This window comes from Pyxicephalus adspersus, chromosome 6 (assembly GCF_032062135.1).
Source record: "Pyxicephalus adspersus chromosome 6, UCB_Pads_2.0, whole genome shotgun sequence".
NCBI classification, from domain to species: Eukaryota; Metazoa; Chordata; class Amphibia; order Anura; family Pyxicephalidae; genus Pyxicephalus; species Pyxicephalus adspersus.
In genome coordinates, this window is record NC_092863.1 from 70863790 (window position 1) to 70890966 (window position 27177).

The following is a 27177-nucleotide window of genomic DNA, read 5'->3' on the forward strand; positions in this document are numbered from 1 at the left end:
GGCCGATCCACGGACGATGGACGATGAACAATTGTAATGCAAGTGAAGGGGAGAGAGCCTAAAAATAACTCAGAAGATATAGTCTACCAGCATGACCAACCTTCTCATAGAATTGTTACATTAACCTTCATTTCTAAAACCCAAAGGACAAACATTTCTAATATCATTGTTCTGACTTGAAATTATAATTAAATGTTTTCTTACAGTTACCTGGCCTGTGGTTTGCACCTGATTACCCAGTAACTTCAGAATATAATATCTCTGTGATCAATTTGCATCACTTCCAGCAGCAAAATAATTATGTTTTTCAAGCTTAGTTTTGTCAATTCTATGCTATAAACAGTTCATCCCAATGTTAGCGTTTGTTTCAGAGAGCTGAATGTGTAATTTGAGTCTAGTTATTTTTCTCTATTGATTTAAACTGATCCCTCTGTTGAACCTTTTCCAACTCCTGCTTTAAAACACATCTTTTAAGCATGATTGTCTAGAAGGAGCTGTCAACCTTCCAGGTCACTCTGAGACTTAATTGTTCTGATAATATTTTCATCTTTTCATCTCTTTCACAGTTACTGCTGAGGAACTTTATCCGCATGAAGCGTTGTGTCATGGTGCTCATCAATGCTGCCTACTACATTAACAGTTGCTTTGATTGGGAGTCACCCCAAAGGAGTCTTGCTGCTTTCTTGGTATGATAATCCTCTACTGTCTTACATAATTATCTCATCCATTCTGTTTTTTGTAAAGATGCAAGGTATAAATGTCATCTAGCCAACCTGGAGAACAACAATTAATGAGTAGAGGACAAATTAGCACACACTTTAATTCCCAGACCTTCAAAGCCAATAAAATAAAAGTTATACCATGTTACCACATATATTTTTACAAGGCTGAAAATAATTATTCCTCTCTCGCTCTCTCTCTCCCTGTCTCATTCTCATGCCCCACTTCCAATGTTCAGTCGGATATACAGACCACAAGCTTAAAGTTATTGCAGAATATTGTTGTAGAACAGACTTTTTCGTCCCCAAATCTCTCAGAAAGCAGTTGTAACGTATACGTTTCAGGAGCTGGTTTTATGATATGTGTGTATGTGTGTGTGTGTGTGTGGGGGGGCACATAAATCAGGCCCTTTAGTTTCAGTTGCATTCTATGGAAGCATACAACATAGCTTAGCTCCAGTGACCAAATGCTCACAATTTCACACATTTGTACTCACCCACACGTTATGCAGAGTTGTACACCTGCCGACACAGCATATGTGTATTTGCAAACCACTACTTGCATACCAGATGCATTGGATGCACCTATTACTGCTGTACTGACTAAGTTATTAGCCTGCTAAAAGAAAAGGTGCATTTCAGGAAGATTTTGTAACAGTTATAAGTTCCACCCAATGTGAGCTCTGTCCCAGCTTTTCTGTAGCTGTAATTATTAGTATTCACAAATTCTGCATACCTGCCCTGTGGAGTTTTGTGTCATAGCACAACTAGAGAGCTCTAGTACATATGATAGTAGAAGCCCTTTATTTATCACACAAAACCCATTTGTCACTCTGTTTATGTATTTCTTTTTATTACAATAAATTTGATTTTTTTTGTGTGTGCGTGTGTTTGTGTTAGTAAAATAGGTATGATATTTTTAATTATTTGCTCAGCATTTTTTTGTTCTGTGGCTGAAAAAAAATAATATTCATGTCATGGTTTTAATGGAAAATTGTAAAATGAGATAACTGAAATGATAGAATTTATTCATTCTTTTTTAATACATAGCCAACATTAAACCTCTTTCTATGATAAACACAAAAAGCTGCAGATGACATTGTCTATATCCTTCCTATTTGGGAGATACTGTTGCTTTAATGTTTCACTCAGCTAGTATGCAAGGACATTTTAAGGTAATATGGTTTGGTTTGGTATTTGAAAAAATGAAGTTTAATCTCTATATGCCTGATGGGGCTTCCCTTCACTTGGAACATTGTTAGAATTATAATTAATTTGAAGAGAAGAAATTGAACATCAGTGCCATATGCGTATAATGTACCTTATGCCAGGTCTTCGCTGGCAGCAGGTAAAGGTCATCTCTGGGTATGCACTGAAGAAAATAATGTGAGACTAAGTTTTAATGAGAAAATGTAGTTTATAATTTATGTGATATCTTTTATGTATGGCAGTGGTGCAGTAGGTACGCGTTCACCTTTGTCTCTGTAAAAAAGTATACAGTACCAAACATATGATTAAGAGCCCAAGAGGTTTAACCCCTGCAGTGATGCACTTGGCAGGGAAAATATTTATATGATTGTGCTGAAACCTTTTATCATTCCTGCTATCACTTTTTTGAAACATAGTCACAAAGTCAGTCGTATCACATTGCAGTATTGTTATACTTGTGTGATAATTTAGGAAATGTCTTGTGTCTGATGTCTACATACTTACAAACATTAACTCAAAAAGGGTTTCATTTCCTTTTGTTGTTTTGTGAGAAACTATTACTGGAGATTATAAAATTCAGATGTATAGACAGTCAGACAGACACTCACACAGACTGACTGACATAAATGTAGATAGATAGATAGATAGATAGATATTGTACAGTTATTTCAGCTCTCTGATGAGGTTCTAAAACACATTTATTTAAACAAACATTTATATTGAGGTTTATAAATGTGCACTTGGACCAAGAAAAATAATTATGTTTTTATAAGTATATAAGCAACTACATTTTGCTAGAAGAAAAATGTATATCCTATTTAGAAATATGTAAATGGATAGACTTATAGAAAGACAGATACAAAAAAGATATACATTTTTATTTGCCTAATATTTTTTTTCTTTTTTTCCTAACTCATCAGCAAATGGTTACATTTTTTAAAAAAATTATGAAGTTCTGCTTATAAGTTTAGTTAAGTTAAGTTCTGCAATTTTGTACCGTTTTTGCTAAGGTTAAATGCAGCTATTGTATATAATATTTTGCATTAATTTTTTTTAATGTTACCAGATTTGCTGTTTAGTTTAAAGATTATTGTACAGTATTCTGTACAAAATTATCTCTGCCTGTTTGCGTTTTGAATATTTATCTTTGGGGTCCTGGCATGGAGCATGACACAATAAAATAAATTATAGTTATTTCTTCTGTTTTTACAATTTGCAATACTTTCACAAGTGACAGTTTCAGTTCAAAGTGATCAAGATTTAGGGAAAGAACTACAAATTCAGTGCTTGCTGCAATGTGCAATGGCATCAAATTTGGATTCCTTCTTCCCCTTTCCCATGTTCTGCTTTACCATCAAGCTTACAATTGACCCTGTACTATTTAATGTTATAAGATGCATGGCATTGTCCCTCTCACTTGTGTCTTTGCTCTTTTCCTTTTTCTTCATTGCTTTCATTTCTCACTGTAACGAGCACAAAAAATAATTGGACAACTGAGCCATCAGTAAAAGGACACACTTAAGCATGCGTCCGTGAATTATTCTGCAGGACAAACTTTAATCTTTAAAAGTGATTGTGGATAATTTGTGGTACCATCTGTCCATTTGGAATTGTTTTAGCCTTTTCCGTCGTTGTAAGTGCTGCTGTGTTTAACATTAACATTTGATATTTTACACATTTAATTTCTGTACTGCTGTGTGTTCCTTTGGGAATGGTATTCTAGTGCTACATGAGAGAGACAAAGTATTGATCAGTTAACATTTCAGCTACATTTATGTATGTCGCAAAATTAATGAAAATGCCAGACAAAAATGTCAGAGTGCAGAAAAAGGTAGAATTTAAATGTGGTTGTTTAATGAAAAGTTTAAGATGTGCATTATCAAAAAAATGTGCCCCAGCCTTTTACGTAGTGCTCATAACTGAATGAGAGAGAGAAAGTGCATATTTTACTTAGAGGAACATTGAACATGAAATATGAAGGGGAGACTAATATAACCGAGTTTGGTATTCATAAATTGCTTTTACAAAGCACCCTTGGTATAGTTAGGACAATTAGAAGTTGAGTGGCATTTTTCTTCACTTAGAAAACAAGATGTCTTTTCTTACTTTACAGTCATACAGGGATATTGCCAGCGTGCCCCCTATTCACTAGATAGATTCTACCTTGAACTGTAGCAGAGATCGCTTCCATTAAAGTAAGTGTCATTAAAATCTTCTTTGGCACCAGAAAGCAGCAAACATTGACCTGTATGTCCTGACTTTTATATTGTAGCTTCTATCAATCTTAAGCTGTCTTTGTGCCATACAGTGCTGTTATACTGAAAAGTGCTTTTATTTTTTTCTTCGCATTTCTAGTTATTAGAATAGGCTGCATTGAGTCTGCACATTTGGTTTATTTAGTAAAACTGTATCATTCTTTTGAATATTCAAGTTCCATACCAGGCCACAAGATAAGCAATGTTATCTTATATATCTTAAAGCCTTTCCTTTATATGTTAACCTGATGCAAGCTATTCACATTTCCATTTATTGGTGAGTCTGGTGCGGTACCATTAATCTTTGCTAACCATGAAATAGGAAAAAAGCTGTGCCCTATTGGTATCATCTGGAGTGCAAAAACCTGGGAGCCATCCAGCCATTCCACTAATAGTTTCAAATATTTTTTTAATTATAAATAGTTGGTGGTGTAGCTGCTGTAAAGTGGTAGAGATTCATAAAAGAGTAGTTTGGACAACATTTTTTGACACCTGTCATTTTGCTGTGTAATTTTTGGGGCATTTGATGATATATTGGTGGTATCAGCATTATAATAATCTTCATTTATTCTTATGTCAGGATTGCAGCTCACATAATGAATCAAATTTAGGGGTATCTATTTGAAAGGAGTTAGATTTAGGTTGTAAAAGCAATCAGTGATGACATCCATCAAACAGCAAGTTAGAAAAGTTACTCACTTTACTTTGAGTTTACGGTTATTCTGTACAGAATCTGCTAGAATCCAGGAAGATTCCTATATGCTTTCAGGAAACATATGTCTTGAAGTCTCTGCTGTGCAACTTTCCAAATATGTATTTTATTGAATTTGCAGTAGATATATGTTTGCACTTTTTGTTCTTGTTTACATTAATGCTATTCCTCTCTTGCACAAGCAGGGATTCTCAGATTACTGTACATTTAATATAAGGCTAATTTGTGCTTTTTTCAGGTAGGGCAAAACAGGAAAAAATAAGGGCAGCCGCACCGGAACTACATAACTTCACTTCTATATTGTTCCCTTTGCTATTCCTTGACAATTGGCTGTATAGACACCCTGCATTGTGGGGCTAGGGAGCGTGTCCTCAACCCTGGTAATCTCCACAGAGTGTATCTTTTTTGTTACAGATAGCCGAACGTAGCTGCAAGGGAAGTAAAGGATTGTTTAAGAGTAATGCTGTCACTGGAAATGAACTTTAATGTTAATTTCCAGTTTCAGTAGATGAGCACTGAACACACAGCACGCTTCTGTTCAATGAATAGGAAAGGTGAGGACAAGTAAGGGCCACCCCACTGTTTCTTCCTCCTCTATAGGAAATGATAGCAGGAATTCCCAGTTGCTCATCTAGCTATTGGTCGAATCATTATGGGACCACTGTACATGGGTTAGATTTTCTCCTGAGGCAATTAGGTTCTTTTGTCAGGTGATGAAATTGTTAGCATGTGTATTAGGGATAAAATTAGTTCCATGATGGTGGTGGAACACTGCTCTGTAGGAGAACCTGTGTGTGGAACATGTGGGAACAAACCAGCATAGCAAGAATTCCACTTTCTGTCAAGTTTATTTATAGCAATGTCACCCTTTATTTATTACTAGGGTTGAAGGTGATGAGAAATACAAATCTTCCAATGAGGATGTCTGTTTTGTTGACAACATATAAAGGTATTTTCCCTTAGCTTTCAAAAGTTTTCTTGTCACTTTCCAATGTGTTTTTAGGACTAAAAGTGAAAGGAAATCCCCCAATAGGACAATATCTGATAAAAAAAATATGGGTTCTAACCCTTTTGCTATGTAAAACTAAATTCATTTCTGGCAATATACAGTGCAATAGCCTATAAAAGATATAATCCATGACAGCTGGTAAGATTTCAATTTACAGTTACAAAGTTAAATACTTTTTAATTGCTTGCTATAATTTTTGTATGCAGTCCTTTTTGCCCTGTTTTCAGAATTTCAGAAGTCCAATGGCCCCAAAGTTTCAGAAGTTCAATGGCCCCAAAGTATATATGTAATCTGTTTTCTATTTAGTGTATTCACCCAGATAGAAGCGTTTTATTTTTATGATCATTGTAAAGAACTTTAGACTATGGTAATGATGATAAAAAGAGTATTAATAACTAAGGCAGAAATGAGAAAAGCTGTGTCGCATTTAATTAAACTAAAAGGTGTTTAATAGGACTGTGATCAGACGAGTCATTTCAGGACTTGCATTTATCCTGCTGCGGCTATGTAAACAGTGTACTAGCAGATGTTGTGCTTAGTGATGGGTAATTTGTCTGCTTCTTTGTGTCAGGCTCTTATGACCTTAAATAGGTCATTGTCACTGGTTTGGAAGTCAGCAACACTTCCAGAAAACCCTGTGCATTTTAACAAGTGAACTGCTGCTTCTGAAAATTATTAACAATACATTTGTTGTAAGTGTGGATGCTGTTAATGAAAAAATGTGTTTGCATAGCCGTCCAGAGCAGTCAGGCTTTTTTTATGTGCCCTACAAAATGAAGCTGATTTGTGATAAATGTGTACACAGGAGGGCAGTGTTTCTCTACAGACAGCCTGCTGTGAGCCATTGGAAGAGCTGGAATTTTAATTAAAAAGCATTGCTTATGATTGATCAGTGTTGTTGCAATGGAAGAACATTTGCTCAGTGTATATTTATCTCAGAGCGTGGCCTGTACATTAGAGCAGACGTAGCAACAGGTAAGCTACTTTCTAATTATCTGTAATTGCATATTAAGAAAACAGAGGAGCAGTCCTTTTGTACTGCTTAGCAACTGCAACCAAACACTTATGTATGAAAAGTCTTAAAGAAGAACCCCATTCAATTCACTTATATTATAGAACAACTTTTCTGGACACTGTCTTTTTTTAAACAAGAAAATCATACTCAGAAAATCTTTTTTTTTTTTAAGATTTTGTGAGTATGGGGAAACAAGTTGACTCCTTGTGGGGGATGTCCAGTACTAATTCTTACTGTGAGGGAGCATAAACAGTCACTATGCTTTGGTGGTTGGGTTGGGCTGTAAACATTGTCAGTTTGCCCTAAATGGACAGATAGCAGCATCTCTTAAAAGATCATGTTAAGGGTTAAATAGTGTGTGTTGTACAAATAAATAAAAAGTCTCATGATGGAAAGATTATGGCTACAATTGCTGGCTTTCCATTTGAAAGTTATGGTTGCCTGCCTGTCATGAAAATACTTTGGCTTCATTTTTTTTTTAGTTATAAATGTGGAATAAACATACAAAAGAAAGTCTGTCCTTTTTATCACTTTTATTGCTTCTTCTTTATTTCTGGTGTGTGAGCCAAACATCATTATTTAAAGCAGTCTTCAAAATCTCAATGGCTAAAATTGGCCCAATTAGGATTTTGGATGTACTACACTGACTGGTAGCAAAACATTAGTGATACTCAAGTAGATTGCAGTTGGAAAAACAGAGGTGGACAAATATAAAAATGCTAAAAATCTTTAACACCTTTCAGACTTGGGGTTGAAGCCACAGCTGTTGGCTGCCCCTCTTTGACTCCTATGCTGTCAACCATAGAATTTGACAACTGCTTTGCCATGCACGTTGAGTGATGTTGATTGCAGTTGAGGTGCAATTGAATGGACCAGAGTGGATGGAAGCAAGGTTGAGCCTGCAGTATAATGCTGTGGTCAACCGCAAATCTGATATGGCCTTTAACCATAAAACGGTTGAAGCTATCCTCTTTCCAGATAGCTCCTTCCCTGCTTTTTGGCAATGATACACTTACTTACCTTTTATGTGATCTTAAGCTAATGAAAAAACATAAGACTGATTTGGAGCCACACAAGTTCACTATAGATAAAAGTGATTCCCCATGCATGTATATATAGAAACCAGTCTACAATAGAAAAGCATAACATGATTTCAGTGATAAATAGATCAAAGTGCTGAACCAGAATTTGCTAAACTTCATTCTTCTGGTCTTTAGAGAAGTGAAAATATATTTATGCAAGCTGAACAAAGAGATTAGCTAACTCTTCAAAAAATAAATCTAATCCCACATTTTTACTGAAATCCAACATATGTACTAAACGTATCCTACTCTAATGCATGCACTTCCATATATTTATATATATATAAATATTTATATATATATATATATATATCACATTGAGATAGCATGATCCTCTGATTGACTAAGAGTATAATTTCTGAGTGAGCCATTCATATTGAACAGCCCAAAGCCAGAGTGAAATCAATGGTGAAGAGCATGCAATTATTGCCATGAACAGAAACACTAGAGGGCTGTATTCACTGCTTATCCATATTCAAGTCATAGCGCCATGTGAAAGTTTCTTGGGGAAGGTGCAAGAGCACCTGTGATTAACACTGATCTACTTTTGTATCATTTAGAAATTGACTTTCAGTGTTCATCTTAATTAAGTCAGATTTGTTTTGGTTTACACATATTTAAGGTGATATTAGGTTTGCTAATTATGTGACATACAAAATAGCTCAAAACTAAAACATTTTGTGCAGGTTATGATGAGAAATCCCACTGGTTTGTTGACTTAGAGTATTCCACAGTCTCCACACGTTACAGTATTTTCCTACGATTCTTATTAAGGAGTGCCATGTGTGTCACAGCCATGCCCACTGATTTCACAAATATTATCATATTTTTTCACCAGATGGGAATTCTTTTTTACCCTGCACCGTATGACACAGTATAACTGTCATTTTAAGATAGGTAATTAAATAAATGCATTAGAACATAGACTGGAGTAACAACACTCAACATAGAATTATTCTAGGGAAGTCTAGCACACAATAGGATATTTTGTAATTACAACCTGGGCTTGTTTATTGCTTTAGCGGTAAGAGTTTCACAGTCAGCATTTGATGGAATCCAGAATTTGAAGCTTCACATATCTGTATCAAACAAGTTTTTCCTATTCTTCATGACTAAATTGCTTTCACACTTGCGACAGATACTGGTTTGCAAACTACATACCTATATTAAATAATAGGCTAGTAAGGTGCCTACTGTGTCCTTCATGAAGCATAATGGAAACAAAGTGGTAATGGCTTTTCTGTTATACTTAAATTTATAGTGACTAATGCTTCATTGGAGTTACTATGGTACCAAATATTTAAATGGTGGTGGTGATGTAGGATTAAGAGCCACACAATCATGAATTGCAGTTCCCATTCTGTGTAAAACCTGTACCAGAATTCCCCTGATTTTTTTACATATTGCATTTCTACCGAGTGTCATGTAGGTATGAAACGGACAGTATGTTTATTTCATATATGCAGCACAAATTATTGAGTGGCCACATGTTGATGCTGAGGTTACTTCATCACCAGCTACACCAGCTCCTTTTTGTGCCAGAAGTAATAGTTTTGCCTATAGCCATACAACTATTTAGCAACATCTGTGAACACTAACTGCTTGAAAACTTCATCATACAGAGATCAGAAAGTGATTTATTATTATTATACAGTTTTCACTAAAGTCTTTTGAACAGCTCTTTACAGTAAACCAATTACATCTGTGGTACTCGTTGTTCGTCTAATTTAGTAGCAGCACACAAATTGGCTGGATAAAATAATCCAGCGTATAATTTATTTTGGAATGTAGCATGGCACTCTTTATTGCATTTTACTCCTTTTCCCCCCTTTTTTTTTGTCCGGGAAGAAATGCATTAAACTTCCTTTACTGTAGAACACCTTGTTAGGATGATTGAAGAATTTGTATGCAGGCACTTTTAATATTTGCGGCACTCTTAATTAACACATCCCTTACGCACCATTGTTAGCCCGGGGATTTTTAGCTAATAAAAGTGTCAAATTATTATTGTGTGAAATACAATATAATTTCCTCGATGTAATGATTAAGATTATCAAGCTATATTAACAACAATTCCCTAACGCATTTGATTTTCCTTTTTTCAAAACTAATTTTGTTTCAGAAATGTTAATACCAGAGATACAAGCACATTGTGAAAAAAAAATCAAATAGGATCGATAAAATAAAATACTAATAAAGCATCTTATTAGGGAGGATCAATTACTTTGTATAACAAGAAAATGAGAAACAAATTATAGTTCTGTTTCACATTTACCCTTCTACATTTTCATGTTACCTGTGAGTTAATATGTTTTTATGCTAAGAATATAGTAAGGAAATGTACTTATCCTGATGATTGCTGCATTCAAAATTATACTCTATTAACTGAAGGAGCTCATTGTGGTTCGGGTTAAAATAACTGATACCTTTGTTGAATTTTAAGAATGTAATTTTTTTTTTTTTTTTAGTTCAATAAGCTCACAATTGGTAAAGGTATAAGTATAATTTCCTAAATGATTAGGAATTTATTAAGGCAAATAAAGATTGGTTCTAAAAAAATAAGTCTTCTTTTTGGGGGAAATTGCATATTTATTTCTAGGTCTTTTGAAAGCTTGTTCCTTCTTGTTCCTTCCTTATCTACAACTAAGGGTCTATTTATAAAACCGAATCTGACATTCCCCCAAACATTGCCTGGAGGGAATTAATTACTGCCATTAAAACACATGGACCTGGAAGATTTCCACAAGTAAAAATATGAGGGAATGTCCATGTCCCTGTTTTTAAATAGAGGCCTAACATATCAATGTTCAAGTTAAGTAGTAGGGAACATTATGATTAACATAAAAATTTAAAAAATCAGTATATTTTTTACTAGGAGAGTTTATTAATGCTTTAAAGTTGTTTGTCCTGCGTAACAATGACTAGTTTGCCAGTCCCAGCCATTAAAAAAACAACTCTACAACATAATGCTACCACCTGGCTGTTGTGTTATACAAGCACTGTGGATTTTTGACTATGTTATGTTAGTAAATCCAAAAAAAAGGCCAGAGGACCTTTCACCTTTCAAAATATTTGCTTTATCTTTCACATGCATTTCAGCAAACTTCAGATAATATTAATATGGGTTTTATGGGTTCCACACTGATCCCCATCAAAAAAAAGATCTTGCAAATTCTAAATAATCTGTTAAACAATCAAACAATCAAATATTTTTGTGTTACCCAAATTCTTCAAGGGAGACAGTGGAACAAACAAAAAAAGTCACTTTTGACTGCTACTAACCTTGTCCAACTGTTAAAGTACAATTATCATTAGACTTACTGTATGGATTTTGTGGGAGAGGCTTGGGACAATTTCATGTCCCAAATTGAAAAAATATGTGAGGAAACTCAGCCAAACAGATCTAGAATTAGCTCACTAATTTTCACATTTAAGATTATCTTGGAAAAAAAGTCACTTATTCATTGGCACATAAAGTTTTTTGAGAAATATATCACTGAAAGAATTAACCCCCCAGGACTTAGAGTCTAAATATTTCCTAATGTTAACCACTTGGAATGGATCAAAACAGAATGGGAGAACGCTCTTAAGGAATTATCTAACCAACTAATGGGGATTCTTATAACATATTACAAAAAAGAATTACAAGAGCAAGAGAAACTGAAATTAAGGATATCTATGTACAAAATAATAAACTAACAGAGTCACCAGAGTTCACTGAACAATATAACAATTTAAAACAACACTTGGAAAGATTTATTATTGAAACCTATAATAAAAAGATAAAAAATTTCAGAAGGATAAGTGGACATTTCTTAGAAAGAAAGCATATAAATGGGACACAACTAAAACAAGAATCATCACCTCTACATTACCATCTAGTACACTGAATCAAGTGTCACAAAATACCCAAACAACAGCTAAACAATTTCCTTCACTGTATGTGAGCAAAGCACCTACAGAAAAGAAAACACGGGGTAAAAAAAGATACAAAAGTGATCTTAGTGTTCACACACAACAAGATATCAAATGAAAACCATCTCTTACAGTAGACACCCATCCCACTCCCTTAGCTCAAACGCCTTTAGTTCAGAATATTGATAACATCACTGTGCCCGACAATGCACAGAACATCATAGTAAACACTAGTGAAACACAGGCAAACATCAATTCAGTCATTCCCACTACACCAGACCCAACATCATCACCTTATCTGTCACCTGACTTTGCAACACTACCTTCACTAGGCCTATCTCAGGCATCATTCACCTTTGGAACGACTCCCAAATTACAAATTCAGGAATCTTTTTTAGGGGCGCGCCCCAAAACACATACCCAGACACAATTACCTTTCCCCAAAGGAAAGGTACAGACACAACCACCCTTCCCCAAAGGATCGAAGGGAACAATCCCAAATTTCTTCACGAAAATCCCACACAAGAATCAAAATTAGAGGTAATCAACCTATCCTCATACAAACCGTCCCGTGGAAGAAGACCTCCTAAAAATGGGATTGTCTTTCTGTCCCTCAAGCAAATTAAACTAGTTTGAATTAATAAAGGACATTAACCTTTTCGCTAGAAGTCTTACTTTAAAATGAATGTTTGAAAGTTTGCACAAGCCAAATATAACACATGATCAATCGGATCTGAAAAACCTAAAAATCCATGATTTCAGAACTATACAAATCTTACAAGAACTTCTTAATGAAAATGAGTTGGATGAAAATATTGAACCACCAATAGCTGAAAGTGAGGAAAGCGAAACTGCAACCTCCCTCCCGACCAAACGACCTAAATCCACATTTTTCCCACCTCATTCTTATAACCCACATATTCAAACATTCGTAAATTTAGTGACTAAGGACATCAAAGAATGTGACTTTAGGAAAATACATTTCCCAGAAAACCTCTCTAAAGCACAAGAGAAAGCTCTCAAAAATCTTCAGAAAAATCAATCCATTATTATAAAACCAGCTGATAAAGGTGGAACCATTGTTATAATGATTAATCTTCAATATGAAAAAATGTTTTATAAGATATTAGACAACATAGAGTGGTACCAAACAATTTATCTTGAATGAATTAATAACTTATATGAAGAGTACTACTCGATAATAAGAGAAGGAGCAAATGCAGGCAGTATTGATACTAAAACTAAACAATACCTCAGGAATCAACACCCAATACTACCCACAATTTATTGTCTACCCAAAATTCACAAAAATGCAAAAAAATCATATGAGTGGACTGCTGATTTTGTACAGCACTGTGCTATATGTCAGAGCTATATTTGGATTTATGTGTGTCATATAGATGTGTGTATGTGATCACTAGGAAACACATGGAGACATTTCAACCAAACTTGCTGGACATATGACTGAGAATCATGTGAGTGCACTGCTGATATTTGTACAGCGCTGTGGTAAATGTCAGAGGTATATTTGCATCTATGTATGTGTGTATGTATTGTTCAGCACAGTGTGCCTCTTGCTTATATTTTTACATCCTTTTTTTGACTAAATTATAAAAAATTATTATTATTATAATTATAAAATTATAAAAAAAAATACCCGGGCAACGCCGGGTAATCAGCTAGTATATATATATATATATTATTTATATTGTTATTTTTTTTTAATATTTTTATTTTACTATCAAAAAGGGGCTGTTATATTTTAGCATAGTGCAGATGACAGGTCCGTTTTTAAAAACTACTGGTCTCTTGATGTCTCCCCTGCAAAGCTCACAAACAAGTTGTACAAGATTGTACATGAGCTGGTCACTAGAGGTCAGAATTGACAGCAAATTGCTTCCTGGTTGCTTTTTAAGCACCTTCAACCGCTTAGCGATCCTCGCATCTGCGCTCTTATTCTGTCTTGATCTCTGCGGTGGGGAAGGGCTTTACCTTTTTTTTTTTAAATAAAAAAAAATGGATGTTGCAAGTAAAAAAAAAGAATAACATTTTTGCTTTACATAAAAGAGTTGTCTACTCTTTTATGTAAAGTAAAACGTTTGGTTATAGGTCCGCTTTAAGGGCAAGTTAGTTAAATAAACAATTTCAATGCATATTTAATAATGTTAACTTCAATAAATACGTTGTATTTTTTTATATCTGCTGTGCTTTATATTTAATAAGTACACCAAATATGAATATTTTTTTTTAAATGGTATTGAATAGCAATAAATAGTACTTCAGCAACAAAATATCATTTTATTGTATTGTATTTTTATTATTGTATTATTTAGTTGTATTTTATTATTCCTTCAACAAACTGTAATGAATATTGTTCTTTCTACCAATAATATATTGCAATGATTATAGTTCTTTTTTTGATGGTATAAATATCCCTTGGTGGTATCACATTGTGTATCTGTTTTACCTTTATTATGAACTGACTTGATTTTCCTCCAGAAAGTCAGTAGCTTTATCTGATGAAATGATCCACATGAACAAACTTAAGTTACATTCCAATGTAACAATTGCCCACCAGGGGTCAAACACCCTCTTACCTTTCTACCTGAACACCTGCAAATTGAGACGTATCCCATTCAGTAGTTTAAGAACAGCCCTATTGTGACAGGAAGTAGACCTTTCTTGATGGAAAATTATGCCGGTCTGTTTCCTAAAGAAAGACAAGGCTGTCATTACTCTGGGGATATTAGGCCTCAGTGATTTTTTGAGAAAACAAATTTGTTGTAACATTATCTGTAATTTGGTACAGGAGTGGTACAAATAGCCTCTGCATTGTGTGGCTTGTCTAGAGTAAAACAGTAGTTTGTTAAAGGTATAACAGGAATGTGTAACCACTATATTTCCGAAAGGAGCCCTATCAGAATCACAGGTTATAAGGGGAAATATTTTGGTTACAGGCTGAGCTCCAAGCACCTGTTTAGCATTTTTTTTTAAATTCTGGATAGCAGGGTCCTGTCTTTGCAGGACACATGGTGGAAGCACAGGAGCATGAAATCACAAGTTCCTTCAAAGTGGCTGCTCAGGTTACTTTTTTTGTTGAGTAAAAAAATACAGTCACCTGGTTGAATATTAAAACAGTTAGTTCTTTACATCCTACAACCAAATGTAACCTAAATATCTGTATGTTCTCTTATTTCTTGACATTCTTGTACCATTTGTTAAGCTGGCAAGAAGGGAGGACAGTGGCCTATGTATAAGCAGCCCATTCTCTAGGTCTTTCTATCCCCTCACTTAACCTGTCCATTCTAAATCAGTAACTAACACTGCAATATACTATATGAATTATTGTACTACTATATTCATGTGGCCTAAAGTTTCCAAATGCTCTTTATTGCTTGGATAAATCATTATGAAGTCATATAGTTGTTTGCTCTTAGTTAACTTGAAATTTCATATTATACCTTATTCTAAACATTCATCTATTCTTAACCTTTAATTGATATGTGTTAGCATCCCAAGTTGCTCTGGCAGAATATATGGTATATTTGATCATCAAACATAACCTGTTAGAATCTTTTTACCTATAATACTTCTTGGTACTAGAGCATTACCCTGAACTGTTTTGTAGTATGTCAAATGTAAATGGAATATATTTGACAGCAAACTGCTTTAGAGTAGTCCCAATCACATGAAAAAAAAATAGGTTGAAGCAGCTTGACTAGGATGTTGTGGCACCTGTGTTACCAAATGCCAAAGCACTGATCACAAGTTCCCTACTAAAGCCACAGACCAGTGGTGCTTTAGAACTGCTAAAAAATAATAGCCGGTCTTACCATTTAAAACTTGTAATGTGGCCAGTGTCGCTTCATCCTATAACTAGTCACAATAGAATCCCTGAATGTGATTCTTGCATTCAAGATAATTATTTCAGGCTTTTACCAACTTGGTCATCCAGCAAACCTGGAAATGATCTGGTCCAGGATTGAAATGATTTGTTAGCAAATAACAAATGATTTTTAAGAAATCCATTCCAGGTTTGCTGGATCACCCAGCTTCACTGATGAAAGTGTATCCTCTCCATCCTTGGAGAGCTTTATTAAATCAGGCCTATAGTAACAGGTTTACTTTAACTTCCAACTTTAAACTGTACCCTAAAATACAACTGAAATGAAATCTTCTACATATTTGCAAGACACAACTTTTCTACACAGAATTTTCTTTAGCTTTTTCATCCACACAGCATAATAATGTGACATTCTCTGTATATGCTTATTCAAAGACACCCTTAAATTATATCTGCTGAACTGGTTAAAATTTAATATCAGGATGGTGGCATGACACTTGACATAATATATTATGTTTTCCTCTGCTATACTGTACACCTGAGTGACAAGTACATTTATATTAAACTAATGTGGTTTAAGAATCATTCTAAGTTACCCCCTAGAATAGAAAAAAATGACACCTAGACTAAACAAACAACAGAGATATTGGTTTATGGCAAGCCATCCATCTTCTCACATTAGCCCCGCATCACTAGACGGATTATTTTTCATAATTGATCATTTGTAAGTCCTATTTTACTAGCTCTTCTTGGTGAGTTTTTTAAATACTAAGAGATATCAGCCACCAAGAGTTTTTATTGTTATTATTATTGCTCTTATTAAATTACAAGGTAATTTTATTTTCTACTTAGTGTGGGGGTCGTTGTCATTATGAAACATGCATGTAAAGCATATTTGAAGCAGCAGAGGAATGTAGAACATGGTGTTTATTACATTTGCTTATGCTAGAGGGAAGTAATATGCAGCCGTTACAATCTTTGTCCATCTAAGGTAATATAGGCAAAGAAAATCTAATATGTCCAAAGCAATGCAAATATAAATCTAATGTGCAATCCACAGGATACCAGCTACTGACAAAGTAGTCTGATGTTACTTTATAATTTACAGAAGAAAATATTATATTACACAAGTGGCATGAACAGCCAAATATACAAATATGAACTTTATTCTGACACCAGAATATGCCAGTGATTAAATATATATATACAGTTAGGTCCATAAATATTTGGACAGAGACTACTTTTTTCTAATTTTGGTTCTGTACATTACCACAATTAATTTTAAATAAAACAACTCATATGCAGTTGAACTGCAGACTTTCAGCTTTAATTCAGTGGGTTGAACAAACAGGTTGCATAAAAATGTGAGGAACTAAAGCCTTTTTTAACACAATCACTTCATTTCAGGGGCTCAAAAGTAATTGGACAAATTAAAAAGCTGAAAATAAAATGTTCATTTCTAATACTTGGTTGAAAACCCTTTGCTAGCAATAACAGCCTGTAGTCTTTATATCATGGACATCACCAGATGCTGGGTTTCCACCTTTTTAATGTTCTGCATTAATGTTCTGAAAGTCTCCAGTAATGTACAGAACCAAAATTAGAAAAAGTGAGTTGTCTCTGTCCAAATATTTATATATATATATATATATATATATATATATATATATATATGCACTGTTTCCTACTTCTGAGTTTATTTACTGTTTTCTTGACAGATCTTCTAATTTTATATAAGCCTGGAGCATTTTCTTAGTTTGACAACAATTTTTTTAACAATTTCTAGAGACTTGATTTTCCAACGTAATCATGCCACACTCCCAATACTACTTAATATTAAACTGAGTTAGTTTTAATTCTTTTGTAAATCAGCCCTCTCGTCTGCAAGAACAATATAGCACATGACAATTTTTGTAAATCAAATGTAGATGTAGCACTCCCCCCCCCAAGGAGCAGCAGAAATAATCACTTAGGCTCACAACTTTGGTCTAGGAGTAGTTTAATCCATAAAGCAGTAAAATATAATCAAACAGTGGCATCTATTCCCCTGTATTCCAACTCACAGGGACAGTCCCTGGTTAAGTGTATACGGCGTCTGTCATAGTACACCTTCCTACCGGTTCCTTCTTCAGCGGCTTGTCCCCAACCAGAATAAATCTCTGACTACTGGGAGCTTCTCTTGCTCTCATAACAGTCTGCAATCCAAGCCCTGGCCTAGTGAGGTACACAGTATTCCATAGCCCCCAAAATCAAAATACCTTTCTTTAACTGAATACTGAAATGTACCTGAAACACTAGCCATTCATGTATGGTGTAAATATTTCCTACGTTTTCAGGCCTTTTTGAAATTCCCCTTTTAATTTAAATATTGATACTTTGAAATATCGAATTGGGCCTGATTTATTAAAGCTCTCCAAAGCTGTAGAGGATACACTTTCATCAGTGAAGTTGGGTGATCCAGCAAACCTGGAATGGATTTCTTAAAAGTTATTTGTTAGAAAATGTTTTCAATACTGGACCAAATCCGTTCCAGGTTTGTTGGATCACCCAGCTTCACTGATGAAAGTATATCCTATAAGCTCATTGAATCAAGGTTAGTTTTTTCAGAATATGCATAGAAACACATTGTCATTTACCTGTCAAGTGACCAAAATTACACATCAAACTTGTCTTGATAAACATGGTTTGTGATACTGGAGAGGAAACATAATTACATAGCACAGACATCAGGAAGTACACTCCCAGTGACCGTGCGTTCCTTATGGTTTTGGTTCTAGATTATACATGGATTACATTAGGAACAATTGAATTATGGTGAAGTTACTGCGCTTATTAATAAAATGTGTTAGCTATTTGATTGCCTTACCTTTGCTGGCTGGTCTTTTGCACTAAAACCCACTTGCACAAATAAATGTAAAACAGCTATGAAGTTGGCTATTCTTAAAATTCAGGAGGTAAAATTCACTGTATGTGCTTTTATTCCACCTTATAACTCCTATGAACCCACATGTTTTTAGGTTTTGTATAAAGTAATGAAGAACCTCCACAGGGTGCTTTTAACCACTTTCAGGTTGTTACTTTTGTTTTATCCTCAGTACCTGTGTGGGCATTGAGACAGGAAGTAAATGAAATGTTTCTTACAGGATGCACAAGGGAATGTGACAACCTCTTTATAAGTAGCTTATGGAATGCCAGTAATTCTCATGTGTAGCTCATTGAATAACATTGCAATAGCTATACCTGCATTGACATTTGATTAAAATGGGGAATTCTTTCATGATCAAAATATTTGTATAGTTTTGGTATTCTAACTTATATCCTAGACAAAATATTGGAAGTATAATGGCCATTTAATAGAAAAAAGCAACTGTACGAATTGTCTTCCATAGTGCCAGAATTTAATTTAGCCAACACTTTTGATATTGAACTTGGGGCAAACAACACCTATTTAAATGTAAAACCAAATGACTTGCTCCCCAAAATGTTTAGCAAGAGCTATGGGCTTTTATGCATGGACATAATATTTGTTTATTCTGCCCATAACTAAACATACTTTTGCAGGGAGATATTCATCATATTAATAATCCCAAACTGAATATTGAAAAAATAATTATCCTAATTTATAATTGCAAACATTAAAAGTAGGATATTGTTATGCTGCCAATCCTGGCTTATCCAGTTCAAAATGTATATTCTTAATTACAAAATCAAACAAGGATCAATAAAAAGGGAGTGTCCATTTGTTTTACTGAGCTTTATTTTGTATACTGAATTTATTAAACTAATTGGATGTTTTTTTTGTTTCTTCAATCACATATCAAAGCTCTGCAGAGGGCATTGCTTGGCTTTTATTGCTGAAGGCAGAATTTGGAAAGTCACCAGTCTGACAGATGTAGTAATATAATAGTGGAAGAAGGCAAAACATTGGTTAACCTGCATTCTAAAATAATGGGAGTGTTTAGGATTTCCCTGCAGTTGTGTTTTCAACAGTAAAGAAATAAATTTCATATTGCCGAAGTACAATATGCTACATAAAGTCAACACAAAGTTCTTCTGATAGATTTATCTGGCTGATAAAACTAACTGGCACATACGCATGTGGATTTAACTTGGTAAATAATCCCACCAATTTCTGGATTAAAACAAATCCTCCTAAACACAGTAAATCACAATATTTCCTGGAGACATGTTACGGCCTTTAGACCTCAGAACATCATGTTGACAAACTCTTCATATGGAAGGGATAAAAGGTGATTAGGTAACAGTAAATTCAAACTGACAATAAAATTTAAAAAATAAAAAATTTTCAGGAATTTTCTCTTTGTTCATTATTGACCAATTAGAGAACCATGTCTGATCATATTTTAATGTAGAACACCGGCCTAAACAGTTTTGTTAGTTTAGTATTTTTTAGTAGGAAAGAGATAAAACGTCTATGTTTTTTTAATTCTGGTTCTCACTCTGCTGGGGTCCTTTGTATCTGCTTTACTCTCAAGCAGGGGGATTTTGCAAAAAAAGGTCTACCTCTTACCCGTTCATTTAAAAGGCAACACATTTTTCTGTATGCAGTTCCATACCATGTTTAGCTTTTAAGTTAAAATCAGAGTCAGAAAATCATATTTCACATGTATCTGCAACCTTGTAAAATGCTCTAAAGATCTCTTTATATTATTATGTTCCCAACTCTCCCAAAGTGAACATATGCTTACCTTTCCCTAGCTACTTGACTGAAGTCAAGATGGACGCTCTCATTGACTTGAATGTTGCAATTCATCACGACTATAAATGAATATATTAAGTCAAACAAGTTATCGCTAAAGAAGTTTTTGTATCAGAACTGATACGAGAGACTCTCTAAATGAGCATCAAATGTAACTAATATTTATATATTTCAAATGAATTGTATGTTTATTCACTCTAAAGCTCATTGTTCATTGAGTAGATCACTCTGCGTATGTGTATACATATGTAAGCGAGTATTTTAGTATGCTAGTATTTTAGCACCTGGATTACTTTTTTATATCAATACGTTATTTTTATAGATTGAGGCTAATTTATTAATGCTATTCAAGGCTGGAGGAGATACAGTTTCATCGGTGAACCTGGGTGATCCAGCAAACCGGTTCAGTGTTGAAAACATTTGCTAAAAAATAGCAAATTACTTTTAGGAAATCTATTTCAGGTTTGCTGGATCACCCAGGTTCACTGTTGAAATTGTATCCTCTCCAGCTTTAAAGAGCATTAATAAATCAGGCCCATAGTATCTAATCTTTATTACTCCAATATATTTTTTTTTTTTATTGATTCCCATAAATCGTGTGATTCAGGGCATTCAGGCTGGAGTTGGGGAACAGTTAAATGTGGCATTGCTTTATGCAATATAATCATGCAATTGTTTTAATACTGACATTGTTGATCCTGTTGAGCGTGCTAAGACTGAATTTTAATAATAAGTTCACTTTAAGTAAGGCAGTTTCTCACCCACGCTATCTCTTGAATTTTTTATTCACTGCTATATTGGGAAATATATAAAGCTGCAAGAATAGTTCTCAAAAACAAAGTGAATAGGCATCATCTGTTTCTGGTAAATTAATACTCATGAATCGGTAAAAGAGCTCAGGTGATAACAATGTAAAGCATAAAAAAGAGATTTTTTTCAAAGAAAAAGAATATATATATTTGTATCCATTTTTTAATGTGTATTTTTTACTTGTAAAGTGGTTAAGACACATATTTAACATAACACATAGAAACATAAAGTTAAACAGACATTTTCTCAGCTTGTGAAAGCACACTAAAGGACACCAACAGCAAATATCATAAAAACGTTTTTATCTTAAATTTTCTGCCTTTTTTACCTTTTCCTTTAATCCAATGGGAGTTTATTTGCTGCTTTGTTAAATGTCAGTAAACACATTGTATGTAGAAGAATAGGGCTGTTAACTGTGAATGGCAATGTTTACTAAGTAAGTAATGAAATCACTTGTAGACTCATGTATACTTTAAAAAAAAAATAGTATCACTTTTCCTGCACAGCTTATCAAACCTACCCGGACTTAAATTGTTTGCAGCAGCTAGTGGTTATATGGGTGCCACTTGCCACAGCAAAAAAACGAAATACACACTTAATAATACCAAAACACTTATGTGACAATAGTAAGTAAATAAGGATCTGAACCTGATATTACACCACTAACACCAGGTAATTATCACCCATCGTTACCTACTATTGTCATATGAGTGTCAAAGTATTGTTTTCTTTTTTCTACTTATTGGCAGTAAATGCATGTACAATCATATTAACTGAAGTAGAAAAATGCTTACATGTATATGTAGTTTAAATGGCACTTTTAGATACCATCCTTTAATTATTGAAAGCTCAACATACCGTATAAGTACAACGTCTTCAATGAGAACCACTGTGATGTTTAAAAATACCAATTGTGAACTATCAAGACTTCAGATTTTAAGATTGAACAGCAATTCTCAACCAGGGTTTTTCCAGCAGTTGCTAGGGGTTCTTTAAGCTGTGACTGATTGACATCCCTTTTGGTGGTGCCTGCATATTTCCATGGCTGATGCCACATAGCAGGCTCAGCACTAGAACACTAATAATCTTTTTAGCTGTCTGTAACAGTGGTATTCTGACCACCAGTGTTTTGTAGGCATTTCTCAGCAACCCTAGATGAATTGCTTTTATCAGGAGTTTCTGAATACCTAAAATTTATTCCAAATGGAGAAATGCTACGATTGACTATTGCTGTGGTTCTCTGCTAAGTAAGGAAATGTAAATTATTATCATAAAAATGCACATCAAATAGTAAAATCAATCAATTAGTGATCTCATTGTCTTTGATAGAGTGAGTGGAAGCACTGCTTTATCTGTAACCCTAAAGATTTGGGATGAAATTGTTTGACTTATGAGTTACTGGCCTTCTTGTACCTGTAAGTTTCAGATAACTACTTGTAGATGAGAACTTGTAGATACATAGCTCATGGCCAATCCTCATAAAAATGGATTGAGAATGGACATTTGATGCAATCTAACCATTGTGTTTAAACTATGTTTTTGCAGCTTCTGATTAGTCATTGCAAACAACTGCCAATCAGCTTAGTAGCAACATGGTCAATAGTTCTGATTACAGAGGAGAGATGCTTGTTCTTCTGTATGCAATTCTTAAGGGTCTACAAACATTGAAATCTGACCATGTATCCAACAAAACCCTGTGGCAACAAACTGTGGGACATGACAATCTTGTTTACAATGCCTACACATATTATGTATTTCTGTGGGCATGTGCATACATCAAACTTTAACCAACAGGGGAAATATGACTTTTTCTGCAGGTACAGAGTATTATATTATTTACAAACTGTTGTTTTATTTACACTTGTTGGGATACTTAACTCTCCGAGGTAATATACTAAGCTCTATAATGTGTTAATGAGAAATTTCCATATCTGGAGCTCCAGCTGATTTCAACAGTTGACAGTTTTCACTGTAAAACGTCTAAGACCACCTCATCTCTTCCATCCTTGCCTGAGTTACTGAGAATTAACAGATGAATGCAAGACTTTATATTTGTTCTGCTTGAAAGATATTCACCATGGTGCTGTCTGTTGTGTTACCATTAATAGATTATTTATACACCTAACACTGTGCTTGAAGCAATAGGAAAACTACACAAACAAATTTTTAGAGGGCATCCAGCATACATGGAAGTAATAACTCTGAACTCATATATTCTAAAGTTATTTTTTATTCTTTTTACAGCAAAATAACATAAAGTCTCATGCTAGTTTAGGATTAAATAAGATATATCTACATCAAGTACAATCACCTTCAAAAACCTAGTTGAGCCAGGTCTAGGCAAAACGTGCTGGATGAATGAACTTTTTTTCATCTGGGGCTAGTATTAGCCAACATTGTATATGCCCTTAGGTAGCTTTGAAGACTTCTGCAATGGACATTCAGCAAGAGCAGCTTTGTAAAGCATAGAGCTACAATGCTTTCATTTCATTTTTATAAATGTTTAAAGTTTAAAAAGTACATGTAACAGTAGGTACAAATAACAAAAAGCAAATACAAAAAGACAGCAGATTGGTCTTGTAGTAAAAAAATACTGTGGATACACATTATCAGTTGATGAAACCAAAAAATAAAGCAATGGTTTGGAGTTGTGATGATGGATAAAAGGCTAAAACTGAATAAGGTCTTGCTTTGACTTATATCTGTTAGATAAATTCATCAGTATTCGTGGTATTGGGTTACTGAAGTAAATAAGGATAACAGAAAAAGATCAAGGAAATAAAAAACAAAAAAACAATTTATATTCTATACATGTATAGAAAATGTATAGAATTTACCAGTTTAATTATCATATTGAGTGCACTTGCATTAACATAATGGCCATTCTGAATACATACTTAATGCAGGTTCTATATCAGTCAAGGAGGACCAAGCAAAGAATCAGATGTAACCTCCCTCCAGCCCAATACCTATGGTGGTCTAATAGGTAAAGTATCTGTAAGTTTTGCTTTGGTATGGCCCTGTGGAGAAGACTCTAATTAGTACTGTTTTTGTGGGGTTATATGGCCCCTGGATAATAATATAAAAGATAGTATTATCAGTTATATACAGGCCTTATAGATATTGATAGACATGGAGCCTCACATAAGCAGGTCTGCAATTTATTTTACTAGCAGGCTTCCTGGTTTGGCAATGTTTATGGGGGCTTAAAGAATTGATACCATGTGGGTTAATTGTTTCAGTTTGGGCGGTATGTTTTCAATAACTAAGGCTACGTATACACGTGCAATAATTAACAGCCGATCATCTGATAATTGTTAACAAAAAAGTGAACTACAACCGTCCAACAACAATGATGATAGAAATGTTGCTGGTAACGAACGACCGTCCTGGTAGATCGAATTGGGCCTGAACGTTCGCTATCTATTGTGTGTACGGTCGTTCAGTGATCAAGGATGGTTCTGTGATACACTTTCTCCTGTACATGTCACTTCCTGCATGGTTCAAACGATTGTATCTAGTGTGTGTACACTATTGGTGGATTATATTTAAACAATCGGTTCAGCATGTACAGAATTGTGCACAATATGATTGTTAAAAAAAATTGTGAATAATCGTAGATCAGGCCTTAATCGTTCGCTTTCTAATGACAATTATTGCACTTGTGAACGTAGCTTTACTCTATGTCGCACTACAATGTAATAAGCCATTTGACAAAAGTCAGGGGGAGTTGCAGAAGGAAGAGCAGCTAATTTGGTTTAGGTAGTAGCCTTGTCTTTAGGATTCATGTGTCATAGGCCAGTTTTGGAGAATGGAGGGCCTATAGTTAGTTACAGGTTTGTGCAGACAAAATAGTGATGTTTAGAAGTATAGGTTGAGTTATATTTGGTTGTGGTCTATCATTAACCTCATACCCTTTCTTCATAATATGAATACCAGGGAAACGCATACTGGGGAGTGCTCTTTCTGTTTGAAAAAGAATGGGGTGTTGGGGTCATCATTACGTTACTGTTATTTGGCATAGCTATTAACATTGGCTAGATTGTCTGTCTAGCTGGATAAAAAGTTGGGGTTGATGTTTATTTGGTTTTATAGTATATTAGGTTTTCAGGAGTACACACTGAGATGATGAAAACCTATGGATGGTGGCTAGTACAATTATTATTATTAACTAGTATTTTTTTTATAACTCCAACATATTACACAGTGATTCACAAAGTCCACGGTCTTGTCACTAGTTGTCCCTCCAAGGGGCTCACAATCTAATGTCCCTACCTCAGTCATATGTCTTTACTACAGCCTAAGGTCAATTTGAGGGCAAGACAATTAATCTAACAGCATGTTTTTTGCAATGTGGACATTAACCAGAGCACCCAGGGGAAACCCATGCAAACATGTGGAGAACATGCAATCTCCATGCAGATAGTGCCCTGGCCAAGGTTCATACCTGGGACCTAGCGCTGCAAAGTCCAGAGTGCTAACCTTTGAGCCCTAGTGTTAGGTGTGGTGTTCATACTGAAGGCATGGTCAAGGGCCCTTTTTTTATAAAATGCATATGTAACTGTGGAATATTGCATACAACAGAGCTTTAGCCAAGTTTCTCCCAACAAAAAAGGTATCTTGTCTGTTAATAGTAATAAAGTAAGACTGGAAAATACAGGTGATTAAAAAACCCCCCCTTTTATCACCTTTTAAATTATCTCTGCTCTAATCTGAACAGATCACAACACAAACACAATATTGACTGGGTGGGAAAAGGAGGTGTATTATAGGGTGGAGTCAGTAGAGAGAGAAATATTAAGGTTCCAGCCCTATGGATTTGTTAAAGATTGGATGCTTAGTTGGCTTATTTTGTATATGCGACATTTATTATGTGGCTGCATTCTACAGTTAGCAGATCCTTGACAGTTTTATATAAAGAAAATAGGGAATTTCTGTTTCTTCATGACCAGATGGAGTAAGGAAAACAAGTTCAGATGTTGGTCATTGAACCAATGGAAGTTGGATTTATGTGTGACAAGGATAATGTTATATGGTTTTCAGGAACACCCAATTTATTGCCAATATTGTATAGACATGAATATTAATTTCCAAAGTTCTCCCAACAGAAATGTATTATTTAGGTAAGAAGGTCCCTTGTTACAACAGTTGTGAATAGGATTGTGGGGACAAAAAATAAAGGCGCTTATTATTTCACTGGCAGTGGTTTATAGTTTTACATTAGGCTTTAGGTAGAATGCAATTCACTGCAATTCTCCAACTAGAGTAGATATTATAGGGAGAACCACAAATAGTGGTATGAGTAAAAGACAGAATAGGTGCATTGTGCTAACCCAGATGGCCATAAAATATTGTCAGTGGAAAATGGTCTCCAGGTGGCAGTAATCCAATTAAATCACAAGGATAGTAAAGCTTTGGTTCAGTTGAAATACTAAAAAGATATATCAGCACATAAATGAGAAGTGTGTTTTTAACCAAACCTTAATACAAAGATTACATTAGCCTCAGTTTGCAAGGCTTAGTATATGGCTCTAACTTAAATATGGAACTTAACTTAATAGTGTAACCAAAATGACCAAATAGAATAAATAATCTTGGGGCATTAGTTTGTATATTAAGAGCTTGCAGTAATTGCCCATCCTGTATGTAGCAGGACTTTTGCCTGCTTGGACTAACTAACATCTAGATATGTTGCTGCCCAACTATGTCTTGTACTTGATAAAGCATGCTGTTTGCTTTACCAACTGAACACCGGTATTATTTTCTGGTACAGATGTTTTACTTCAACTTTTACTGCTGCTTATTGTACATTTCAGCTCTTTGTCTTCCTCGTTACCCTAGTGCAGGGGTCTGCAACCTGCGGCTCCGGAGCCGCATGCGGCTCTTC

At 34.7% G+C, this 27177-nt stretch overlaps 1 protein-coding gene across 2 annotated transcripts in view; it reads left to right on the forward strand.

Moving 5' to 3' along the window:
* The window catches only part of MCTP1 (multiple C2 and transmembrane domain containing 1), a 374168-nt gene that overhangs the window by 233038 nt on the left and 113953 nt on the right, over positions 1–27177 (forward strand). For both annotated transcript variants that reach the window (XM_072416147.1, XM_072416146.1), the window contains one exon: positions 567–686. In XM_072416147.1, the coding sequence (XP_072272248.1) occupies positions 567–686 (120 nt within the window). The remainder of the gene's footprint in view (positions 1–566; positions 687–27177) is intronic.